At 45.6% G+C, this 12,340-nt stretch overlaps 1 protein-coding gene across 9 annotated transcripts in view; it reads left to right on the forward strand.

Moving 5' to 3' along the window:
- Positions 1–12,340, forward strand: part of LOC143277261 (uncharacterized) — a 214,330-nt gene that overhangs the window by 169,970 nt on the left and 32,020 nt on the right. For all 9 annotated transcript variants that reach the window (XM_076582044.1, XM_076582046.1, XM_076582039.1 and 6 more), the window contains 2 exons: positions 5,458–5,568; positions 8,318–8,441. In XM_076582044.1, coding sequence (XP_076438159.1) covers positions 5,458–5,568; positions 8,318–8,441 — 235 coding nt within the window. The remainder of the gene's footprint in view (positions 1–5,457; positions 5,569–8,317; positions 8,442–12,340) is intronic.

A 12,340-nucleotide genomic window follows, 5' to 3' on the forward strand; every position in this document is an offset into this window, starting at 1 on the left:
TCTCTCTGTCAGTATTGCTATGTTTCCCTGTCTCTCACTCCTTTTATCTCTCACTATCTGTCTGTCTCTCTGTCAGTATTGCTATGTTTCCCTGTCTCTCACTCCTTTTATCTCTCTCTGTCTTTCTCTCTGTCAGTATTGCTATGTTTCCCTGTCTCTCACTCCTTTTATCTCTCACTGTCTGTCTCTGTGTGTGTCATTATTGCTATGTTTCCCTGTCTCTCGCTCCTTTTATGTGTCATTATTGCTATGTTTCCTTGTCTCTCGCTCCTTTTATCTCTGTCTGTCTGTCTGTCTGTCTGTCTCTGTCAGTATTGCTATATTTCCCTGTCTCTCACTCCTTTCGTCTCTCACTGTCTGTCTTCGTCTGTGTCAGTATTGCTATGTTTCCCTGTCTCTCACTCCTTTTATCTCTCACACTCTGTCTCTCTCTGTGTCAGTATTGCTATGTTTCCCTGTCTCTCACTCCTTTTATCTCTCACTGTCTGTCTCTCTGTAAGTATTGCTATGTTTCCCTGTCTCTCACTCCTTTTATCTCTCACTGTCTGTCTCTCTCTCTGTGTCAGTATTGCTATGTTTCCCTGTCTCTCACTCCTTTTATCTCTCACTGTTTGTCTCTCTGTCAGTATTGCTATGTTTTCCTGTCTCTCACTCCTTTTATCTCTGTCTCTCTGTCAGTATTGCTATGTTTCCCTGTCTCTCACTCCTTTTATCTCTGTCTGTCTGTCTCTCTGTCTGTCAGTATTGCTATGTTTCCCTGTCTCTCACTCCTTTTATCTCTCACTGTCTGTCTCTCTGTGTCAGTATTGGTGTATTTCCCTGTCTCTCACTCCTTTTATCTCTCACTGTCTGTCTGTGTCAGTATTGGTATGTTTCCCTGTCTCTCACTCATTTTATCTCTGTCTGTCTGTCTCTCTGTCTGTCAGTATTGCTATGTTTCCCTGTCTCTCACTCCTTTTATCTCTCACTGTCAGTCTCTCTGTCTGTTGGTATTGCTATGTTTCCCTGTCTCCCACTCCTTTTATCTCTCACTGTCTGTCTCTGTGTGTGTCATTATTGCTATGTTTCCCTGTCTCTCGCTCCTTTTATCTCTGTCTGTCTGTCTGTCTGTCTCTGTCAGTATTGCTATGTTTCCCTGTCTCTCACTCCTTTTATCTCTCACTGTCTGTCTTCGTCTGTGTCAGTATTGCTATGTTTCCCTGTCTCTCACTCCTTTTATCTCTCACTCTCTGTCTCTCTCTGTGTCAGTATTGCTATGTTTCCCTGTCTCTCACTCCTTTTATCTCTCACTGTCTGTCTCTCTGTAAGTATTGCTATGTTTCCCTGTCTCTCACTCCTTTTATCTCTCACTGTCTGTCTCTCTGTAAGTATTGCTATGTTTCCCTGTCTCTCACTCCTTTTATCTCTCACTCTCTGTCTCTCTCTGTGTCAGTATTGCTATGTTTCCCTGTCTCTCACTCCTTTTATCTCTCACTGTTTGTCTCTGTCAGTATTGCTATGTTTCCCTGTCTCTCACTCCTTTTATCTCTCACTGTTTGTCTCTCTGTCAGTATTGCTATGTTTCCCTGTCTCTCACTCCTTTTATCTCTGTCTCTTTGTCAGTATTGCTATGTTTCCCTGTCTCTCATTCCTTTTATCTCTGTCTCTCTGTCTGTCAGTATTGCTATGTTTCCCTGTCTCTCACTCCTTTTATCTCTGTCTCTCTGTCAGTATTGCTATGTTTCCCTGTCTCTCATTCCTTTTATCTCTGTCTCTCTTTCTGTCAGTATTGCTATGTTTCCCTGTCTCTCACTCCTTTTATCTCTGTCTGTCTGTCTCTCTGTCTGTCAGTATTGCTATGTTTCCCTGTCTCTCATTCCTTTTACCTCTCACTTTCTGTCTCTCTGTGTCAGTATTGCTATGTTTCCCTGTCTCTCACTCCTTTTATCTCTCTCTGTCTGTCTCTGTGTCAGTATTGCTATGTTTCCCTGTCTCTCACTCCTTTTATTTCTCACTGTCTGTCTGTCTCTCTGTCAGTATTGGTGTGTTTCCTTGTCTCTCACTCCTTTTATCTCTCACTGTCTGTCTCTCTGTCAGTATTGGTTTGTTTCCTTGTCTCTCACTCCTTTTATCTCTCACTGTCTGTCTCTCTCTGTGTCAGTATTGGTGTGTTTCCTTGTCTCACTCCTTTTATCTCTCACTGTCTGTCTCTCTCTGTGTCAGTATTGCTATGTTTCCCTGTCTCTGAGTCCTTTTATTTCTCACTGTCTGTCTCTGTGTCAGTATTGCTATGTTTCCCTGTCTCTGAGTCCTTTTATCTCCCTCTGTCTGTCTCTGTGTCAGTATTGGTGTGTTTCCCTGTCTCTCACTCCTTTTATCTCTCACTGTCTGTCTGTGTCAGTATTGGTATGTTTCCCTGTCTCTCACTCATTTTATCTCTGTCTGTCTGTCTCTCTGTGTCAGTATTGCTATGTTTCCCTGTCTCTCACTCCTTTTATCTCTCACTCTCTGTCTGTCTCTCTGTCAGTATTGCTATGTTTCCCTGTCTCTCACTCCTTTTATCTCTCACTGTCTGTCTCTCTGTCTGTTGGTATTGCTATGTTTCCCTGCCTCTCACTCCTTTTATCTCTTTCTGTCTGTCTGTCTCTCTTACAGTATTGCTATGTTTCCCTTTCTCTCACTCCTTTTATCTCTGTCTGTCTGTCTGTCTCTGTGTCAGTATTGCTATGTTTCCCTGTCTCTCACTCCTTTATCTCTCAGTGTTTGTCTCTCTGTCAGTATTGCTGTTTCCCTGTCTCTCACTCCTTTTATCTCTCTCTGTCTCTCTGTCAGTATTGTTGTTTCCCTGTCTCTCACTCCTTTTATCTCTGTCTGTCTCTCTGTCAGTATTGCTGTTTCCCTGTCTCTCACTCCTCTTATCTCTGTCTCTCTGTCAGTATTGCTGTTTCCCTGTCTCTCACTCCTTTTATCTCTGTCTGTCTGTCAGTATTGCTGTTTCCCTGTCTCTCACTCCTTTTATCTCTGTCTGTCTGTCAGTATTGCTGTTTCCCTGTCTCTCACTCCTCTTATCTCTGTCTGTCTGTCAGTATTGCTGTTTCCCTGTCTCTCACTCCTTTTATCTCTGTCTGTCTATCAGTATTGCTGTTTCCCTGTCTCTCACTCCTTTTATCTCTGTCTGTCTGTCAGTATTGCTGTTTCCCTGTCTCTCACTCCTTTTATCTCTCACTATCTGTCTATCTCTGTCAGTATTGCTATGTTTCCCTGTCTCTCATTCCTTTTATCTCTCACTGTCTGTCTCTCTGTGTCCGTATTGCTATGTTTCCCAGTCTCTCACTCCTTTTATCTCTCACTATCTGTCTATCTCTGTCAGTATTGCTATGTTTCCCTGTCTCTCACTCCTTTTATCTCTCACTGTCTGTCTCTGTGTGTGTCATTATTGCTATGTTTCCCTGTCTCTCGCTCCTTTTATCTCTGTCTGTCTGTCTGTCTCTGTCAGTATTTCTATGTTTCCCTGTCTCTCACTCCTTTTATCTCTGTCTGTCTGTCTGTCTGTCTCTGTCAGTATTGGTATGTTTCCCTGTCTCTCACTCCTTTTATCTCTCACTGTCTGTCTCTTTCTGTCAGTATTGCTATGTTTCCCTGTCTCTCACTCCTTTTATCTCCCACTCTCTGTCTCTCTCTGTGTCAGTATTGCTATGTTTCCCTGTCTCTCACTCCTTTTATCTCTGTCTCTGTGTCAGTATTGCTATGTTTCCCTGTCTCTCATTCCTTTTATCTCTGTCTCTCTGTCTGTCAGTATTGCTATGTTTCCCTGTCTCTCACTCCTTTTATCTCTGTCTGTCTGTCTCTCTGTCTGTCATTATTGCTATGTTTCCCTGTCTCTCACTCCTTTTATCTCTCACTGTCTGTCTCTCTGTGTCAGTATTGCTATGTTTCCCTGTCTCTCACTCCTTTTATCTCTCTCTGTCTGTCTCTCTGTCAGTATTGCTATGTTTCCCTGTCTCTCACTCCTTTTATCTCTGTCTGTCTGTCTCTCTGTGTCAGTATTGCTATGTTTCCCTGTCTCTCACTCCTTTTATCTCTCACTGTTTGTCTCTCTGTCAGTATTGCTATGTTTTCCTGTCTCTCACTCCTTTTATCTCTGTCTCTCTGTCAGTATTGCTATGTTTCCCTGTCTCTCACTCCTTTTATCTCTCACTGTCTGTCTCTCTGTCTGTATTGCTATGTTTCCCTGTCTCTCACTGCTTTTATCTCTCTCTGTCTGTCTCTCTGTCAGTATTGCTATGTTTCCCTGTCTCTCACTGCTTTTATCTCTCACTGTCTGTCTCTCTGTCTGTATTGCTATGTTTCCCTGTCTCTCACTCCTTTTATCTCTCTCTGTCTGTCTCTCTGTCAGTATTGCTATGTTTCCCTGTCTCTCACTCCTTTTATCTCTCACTGTCTGTCTGTCTCTGTGTCAGTATTGGTTTGTTTCCATGTCTCTCACTCCTTTTATCTCTCACTGTCTGTCTCTCTCTGTGTCAGTATTGCTATGTTTCCCTGTCTCTGAGTCCTTTTATTTCTCACTGTCTGTCTCTCTTTTTGTCAGTATTGCTATGTTTCCCTGTCTCTGAGTCCTTTTATCTCCCTCTGTCTGTCTCTCTGTCAGTATTGTTATGTTTCCCTGTCTCTCACTCCTTTTATCTCTCACTGTCTGTCTGTCTCTCTGTCAGTATTGCTGTTTCCCTGTCTCTCGCTCCTTTTATCTCTCACTGTCTGTCTGTCTCTCTCTGTCAGTATTGCTGTTTCCCTGTCTCTCACTCCTTGTATCTCTCACTGTCTGTCTGTCTCTCTGTCAGTATTGCTATGTTTCCCTGTCTCTCACTCCTTTTATCTCTCACTGTCTGTCTCTCTGTGTCAGTATTGCTATGTTTCCCTGTCTCTCATTCCTTTTATCTCTCACTGTCTGCCTGTCTCTCTGTCTTTCTCCCTGTACCTACCTTCCACCTCTTTTACTCTCCCCTCTCCTTTTCTCATTCCTTCACTACCCAACAACATAATTCTTTTAGTCTGATGTATGTGTTGCTTTTTTGCCTGTGTTCTTTTGTCCTATTCTATTATCATCATGCTTTTGACTTTGTTTCATATTGTGTGGTGTAGACCCTGTTCAGGGTGGGGACTGGATGTAAAGAAAGCACACCAGTACTTATCTGTTATCCTAAACAATAAAGAATGTTGTCTTGTCTTGTCCTGTCTTGTCTTGTCTCTTTTTCTCTTTCTTACTCTTTCATTCCTGCTCACACACACACACACACACACACACACACACGCTCATGTACACACACACACACACACACTCACTGTCAGATGTTGCATTAACCAAAGTTTAAAGAAAGAAATGTTTATTATTTTATAAACATGGTTTGTTTGTTTTTTTATTTTTTTTTTTAACAACAGTGACAACAAAAATATTCCAAAGACCATGTGATTCATTTCCAGGAACATGCCTTTCCACAGAGTTCATGTGTGACAATTACAAATGTATTCCGGAGAAGGCCGTGTGTGATGGGCGCTGGGACTGCAAGACAGGGGAGGATGAACTGCACTGCTGTGAGTACATGGTGTGAGTACATGGTGTGAGTATTGGCTGCAGCACTGCTGTGAGTACATGGTGTGAGTACATGGTGTGAGTATTGGCTACAGCACTGCTGTGAGTACATGGTGTGAGTACATGGTGTGAGTATTGGCTACAGCACTGCTGTGAGTACATGGTGTGAGTACATGGTGTGAGTATTGGCTACAGCACTGCTGTGAGTACATGGTGTGAGTATTGGCTACAGCACTGCTGTGAGTACATGGTGTGAGTACATGGTGTGAGTATTGGCTACAGCACTGCTGTGAGTACATGGTGTGAGTATTGGCTACAGCACTGCTGTGAGTACATGGTGTGAGTACATGGTGTGAGTATTGGCTACAGCACTGCTGTGAGCACATGGTGTGAGTATTTGCTACAGCACTGCTGTGAGTACATGAGTACATGGTGTGAGTATTGGCTACAGCACTGCTGTGAGTACATGGTGTGAGTACATGGTGTGAGTATTGGCTACAGCACTGCTGTGAGCACATGGTGTGAGTATTTGCTACAGCACTGCTGTGAGTACATGGTGTGAGTATTGGCTACAGCACTGTTGTGAGTACATGGTGTGAGTGCATGGTGTGAGTATTGGCTACAGCACTGCTGTGAGTACATGGTGTGAGTATTGGCTACAGCACTGTTGTGAGTACATGGTGTGAGTATTGGCTACAGCACTGCTGTGAGTACATTGTGTGAGTGCATGGTGTGAGTATTGGCTACAGCACTGTTGTGAGTACATGGTGTGAGTATTGGCTGCAGCACTGCTGTGAGTACATGGTGTGAGTATTGGCTACAGCACTGCTGTGAGTACATTGTGTGAGTGCATGGTGTGAGTATTGGCTACAGCACTGTTGTGAGTACATGGTGTGAGTATTGGCTACAGCACTGTTGTGAGTACATGGTGTGAGTATTGGCTACAGCACTGCTGTGAGTACATGGTGTGAGTATTGGCTACAGCACTGTTGTGAGTACATGGTATGAGTATTGGCTACAGCACTGCTGTCGGTGTGAGTGATGAGGTGTGCCCTGTGTAGAGGGATAAGGTGTGTACAGTGATGAGGTGTGCCCTACGTACAGTGATGAGGTGTGTGTAGTGATGAGGTGTGCCCTATGTTCAATGATTAGTTGTGTACAGTGATGAGGTATGCTATGTGTAGAATGATGAGGTGTGCCCTGTGTACTGTAATAAGGTATGCCCTATGTACAGTGATGAGGTGTGTACAGTGATGAGGTGTGCCCTGTGTATAATGATGAGGTGTGTACAGTGATGAGGTGTGCCCTGTGTACAGTGATGTGGTGTTTACAGTGTACAGTGATGAGGTGTGCCCTGTGTATAATGATGTGTATAGTGATGAGGTGTGTATAGTGATGAGGTGTGTGTGTACAGTGATGAGGTGTGACCTGTGTACAGTAATGAGGTGTGTACAGTGATGAGGTAGATGTGTACAGTAATGAGGTGTGTACAGTGATGGAGTGTGTATGGTGATGAGGTGTGCCCTATGTACTGTGATTAGGTGTGTGTAGTGATGAGGTGTGCCCTGTGTACAGTGATGAAATGTGTACAGTGATGAGGTGTGTACATTGATGAGGTGTGCCCTGTGTACAGTGATGAGGTGTGTACAGTGATGAGTTGTGCCCTGTGTACAGTGATGAGGTGTGTACAGTGATAAGGTGTGCCCTATGTACAGTGATGAGGTGTGCCATGTGTACAGTGATGAGGTGTGACATGTGTACAGTGATGAGGTATATAGAGTGATGAGGTGTGCCCTGTGTAAAAGTGATGAGGTGTGTTCAGTGATGAAGTGTGTACAATGATAAGGTGTGTATAGTGTAGAGTAAAGAAGTGTGTACAGTGATGAGTTGTGCCCTGTGTAACAGTGATAAAGTGTGTATAGTGCCCTGTATACAGTGATGAGGTGTGCCCTGTGTACAGTGATGAGGTGTGTTCCCTGTGTACAGTGATGAGGTGTGCCCAGCGTACAGTAATGAGGTGTGTACATTGATGAGGTGTGCCCTGTGTACAGTGATGAGGTGTGTACATTGATGAGGTGTGCCCTGTGTACAGTGATGAGGTGTGTACAGTGATGAGGTTTGTCCATTGATGAGGTGTGCCCTGTGTATAGTAATGAGGTGTGTACATTGATGAGGTGTGCCCTGTGTACAGTGATGAGGTGTGTTCCCTGTGTACAGTGATGAGGTGTGCCCTGTGTACAGTGATGAGGTGTGTACATTGATGAGGTGTGCCCTGTGTACAGTGATGAGGTTTGTACATTGATGAGGTGTGCCCTGTGTACAGTGATGAGGTGTGCCCTGTGTACAGTGATGAGGTGTGTACATTGATGAGGTGTGCCCTGTGTACAGTGATGAGGTGTGCCCAGTGAACAGTTATGAGGTGTGTCCATTGATGAGGTGTGCCCTGTGTATAGTGATGAGGTGTGTACATTGATGAGGTGTGCCCTGTGTACAGTGATGAGGTGTGCCCTGTGTACAGTGATGAGGTGTGTACATTGATGAGGTGTGCCCTGTGTACAGTGATGAGGTGTGCCCAGTGTACAGTGATGAGGTGTGTCCATTGATGAGGTGTGCCCTGTGTATAGTGATGAGATGTGTACAGTGATGAGGTGTGTACAGTGATGAGGTGTGCCCTGTTGTACAGTGATGAAGTGTGTACATTGATGAGGTGTGTATATTGATGAGGTGTGTGCAGTGATGAGGTGTGTACAGTTTCAGTGCAGGAGGAGGAGCGAGGCATGCTGTGGGCCCGCTACAGGGAACAGGACTCTGCTGTGTGCTCTGATGAATGGACCACTGACTTTGCCATCCAGATCTGTATGGACATCGACCAGCTGTGAGTCCTGCTGTTCTCCACTCCATGGCTGTCACAGTGTATAAGTGACAGGGAAGTCAGTGTCACAGTGTATAAGTGACAGGGAAGTCAGTGTCACAGGTTTCAGTGACAGGGAAGTCAGTGTCACAGTGTATAAGTGACAGGGAAGTCAGTGTCACAGGTTTCAGTGACAGGGAAGTCAGTGTCACAGGTTTCAGTTCCTACCTGACAGGGAAGTCAGTGTCACAGGTTTCAGTGACTGTGAAGTCAGTGTCACAGGTATCAGTGACAGGGAAGTCAGTGTCACAGGTTTCAGTGACAGGGAAGTCAGTGTCACAGTGTATAAGTGACAGGGACGTCAGTGTCACAAGTTTCAGTGAGAGGGAAGTCAGTGTCACAGGTGTCAGTGACAGGGAAGTCAGTGTCACAGGTTTCAGTGACAGGGAAGTCAGTGTCACAGTGTATAAGTGACAGGGACGTCAGTATCACAAGTTTCAGTGACAGGGAAGTCAGTGTCACAAGTTTCAGTGACAGGGAAGTCAGTGTCACAGGTTTCAGTGACAGGGAAGTCAGTGTCAGTGTCACAGGTTTAAGTGACAGGGAAGTCAGTGTCATAGGTTTCAGTGACAGGGACGTCAGTGTCACAGTGTATCAGTGACAGGGAAGTCAGTGTCACAGTGTATCAGTGACAGTGAAATCAGTGTGTCACAGGTTTCAGTGACAGGAAAGTCAATGTCACAGGTTTCAGTGACCGTGAAGTCAGTGTCACAGGTATCAGTGACAGGGAAGTCAATGTCAGTGTCACAGGTTTATCAGTGTCAGTGTCACAGGTTTCAGTGACAGGAAAGTCAGTGTCACAGGTATCTTGGCAGATGTGGTGTAGCGTATACAGATTTGTCCGAACGCAGTGACGCCTCCTTGAGCTACTGAAACTGAAACTGAAACTCAGTGACAGGGAAGTCAGTGCCAGTGTCACAGGTTTCAGTGACAGGGAAGTCAGTGTCACAGGTTTCAGTGACAGGGAAGTCAGTGTCACAGGTTTCAGTGACAGGGAAGTCAGTGTCAGGTCACAGGTTTCAGTGACAGGGAAGTCAGTGTCACAGGGTTCAGTGACAGGGAAGTCAGTGTCAGTGTCACAGGTTTCAGTGACAGGGAAGTCAGTGTCACAGGTTTCAGTGACAGGGAAGTTAGTGTCAGTGTCACAGGTTTCAGTTCCTACCTGCCAGGGGGTCTTCCACTGTACCTTGAATGGTGGTCTGGGTGCTAGTCTTTCAGAAGAAATGAAAAAGAGAGATCCCATGTGCAGCATGCATTTAGTGCATATAAAAAACCACTGCTACAAAGCAGGAAAATTCAGCAGAAAAATCAACTTTGGTCCTGTAACAATACACTTGATGACAGGAAAAAATGAGAAAAAATGAGATGGTGCTCCATTGGTACTGAGCACTGTCTGTGTCAGTGTTTTCTGTACATATAGAGTGGGTTTCTGTACATCTTCTGTCCTCCACCGTGGTGTGACAGTGTTGTGTGTGCACACCCTGCTGTGTGCATGTGTGTGGATTGTTTTCTGAATGTCTGTGTGTGTTGGTATAAAAAAGTATATATGTATGAGTGTTCACATTCTCGCATCTGTCAGCATTTTATTTTATAAAATAATCACCCTTCAGTCATTCAGAACAGAGATGTTGGACATGGAATTAGGAATTTGTCTTCATCAACAACCACATAAAAAAAAAAAAATTCAGATATCTTCAATGGATGCACAGTCAGTTACTTGACTTTTTGCAAGCACCTTCCAAAACAGCCACAGGAAGACAAATGATGAATATGTGTGTATATCTATCTATCTATCTATCTGTCTATCTATCTGTCTGTCTATCTGTCTATCTATCTATCAATCTATCTATATCTCCGTGTGAAAAACATTGACAGTGTGTGGTTGTGTCCTCTGTGTACTGTGCAGTCAGTGGGGTTGTGTCCTCTGTGCACTGTGCAGTCAGCATGGTTGTGTCCTCTGTGTACTGTGCAGTCAGAGGGGTTGTGTCCTCTGTGTACTGTGCAGTCAGTGTGGTTGTGCCCTCTGTGTACTGTGCAGTCAGTGGGGTTGTGTCCTCTGTGTACTGTGCAGTCAGTGGGGTTGTGTCCTCTGTGTACTGTGCAGTCAGTGGGGTTGTGTCCTCTGTGTACTGTGCAGTCAGTGTGGTTGTGTCCTCTGTGTACTGTGCAGTCAGTGTGGTTGTGTCCTCTGTATACTGTGCAGTCAGTGTGGTTGTGTCCCCTGTGTACTGTGCAGTCAGTGTGGTAGTGTCCTCTGTGTACTGTGCAGTCAGTGTGGTTGTGTCCTCTGTGTACTGTGCAGTCAGTGTGGTAGTGTACCCTGTGTACTGTGCAGTCAGTGTGGTTGTGTCCTCTGTATACTGTGCAGTCAGTGGGGTTGTGTCCTCTGTGTACTGTGCAGTCAGTGTGGTTGTGTCCTCTGTGTACTGTGCAGTCAGTGTGGTAGTGTACCCTGTATACTGTGCAGTCAGTGTGGTTGTGTCCTCTGTATACTGTGCAGTCAGTGGGGTTGTGTCCTCTATACTGTGCAGTCAGTGGGGTTGTGTCCCCTGTGTACTGTGCAGTCAGTGTGGTTGTGTCCTCTGTATACTGTGCAGTCAGTGGGGTTGTGTCCTCTGTATACTGTGCAGTCAGCATGGTTGTGTCCTCTGTGTATTGTGCAGTCAGTGTGGTTGTGTCCTCTGTATACTGTGCAGTCAGCATGGTTGTGTCCTCTGTGTACTGTGCAGTCAGTGTGGTTGTGTCCTCTGTATACTGTGCAGTCAATGGGGTTGTGTCCCCTGTGTACTGTGCAGTCAGTGGGGTTGTGTCCTCTGTATACTGTGCAGTCAGTGTGGTTGTGTCCTCTGTGTACTGTGCAGTCAATGGGGTTGTGTCCCCTGTGTACTGTGCAGTCAGTGGGGTTGTGTCCTCTGTATACTGTGCAGTCAGTGTGGTTGTGTCCTCTGTGTACTGTGCAGTCAGTGGGGTTGTGTCCCCTGTGTACTGTGCAGTCAGTGGGGTTGTGTCCTCTGTATACTGTGCAGTCAGCATGGTTGTGTCCTCTGTATACTGTGCAGTCAGTGGGGTTGTGTCCTCTATACTGTGCAGTCAGTGGGGTTGTGTCCTCTGTGTACTGTGCAGTCAGTGTGGTTGTGTCCTCTGTATACTGTGCAGTCAGTGGGGTTGTGTCCTCTGTATACTGTGCAGTCAGCATGGTTGTGTCCTCTGTGTATTGTGCAGTCAGTGGGGTTGTGTCCTCTGTATACTGTGCAGTCAGCATGGTTGTGTCCTCTGTGTACTGTGCAGTCAGTGTGGTTGTGTCCTCTGTATACTGTGCAGTCAATGGGGTTGTGTCCCCTGTGTACTGTGCAGTCAGTGGGGTTGTGTCCTCTGTATACTGTGCAGTCAGTGTGGTTGTGTCCTCTGTGTACTGTGCAGTCAATGGGGTTGTGTCCCCTGTGTACTGTGCAGTCAGTGGGGTTGTGTCCTCTGTATACTGTGCAGTCAGTGTGGTTGTGTCCTCTGTGTACTGTGCAGTCAGTGGGGTTGTGTCCCCTGTGTACTGTGCAGTCAGTGGGGTTGTGTCCTCTGTATACTGTGCAGTCAGCATGGTTGTGTCCTCTGTATACTGTGCAGTCAGTGGGGTTGTGTCCTCTATACTGTGCAGTCAGTGGGGTTGTGTCCTCTGTGTACTGTGCAGTCAGTGTGGTTGTGTCCTCTGTATACTGTGCAGTCAGTGGGGTTGTGTCCTCTGTATACTGTGCAGTCAGTGTGGTTGTGTCCTCTGTGTACTGTGCAGTCAGTGTGGTTGTGTCCCCTGTGTACTGTGCAGTCAGTGGGGTTGTGTCCTCTGTATACTGTGCAGTCAGTGTTGTTGTGTC

This window comes from Babylonia areolata, chromosome 33 (genome assembly GCF_041734735.1).
Source record: "Babylonia areolata isolate BAREFJ2019XMU chromosome 33, ASM4173473v1, whole genome shotgun sequence".
In the NCBI taxonomy this organism is placed as follows: domain Eukaryota; kingdom Metazoa; phylum Mollusca; class Gastropoda; order Neogastropoda; family Buccinidae; genus Babylonia; species Babylonia areolata.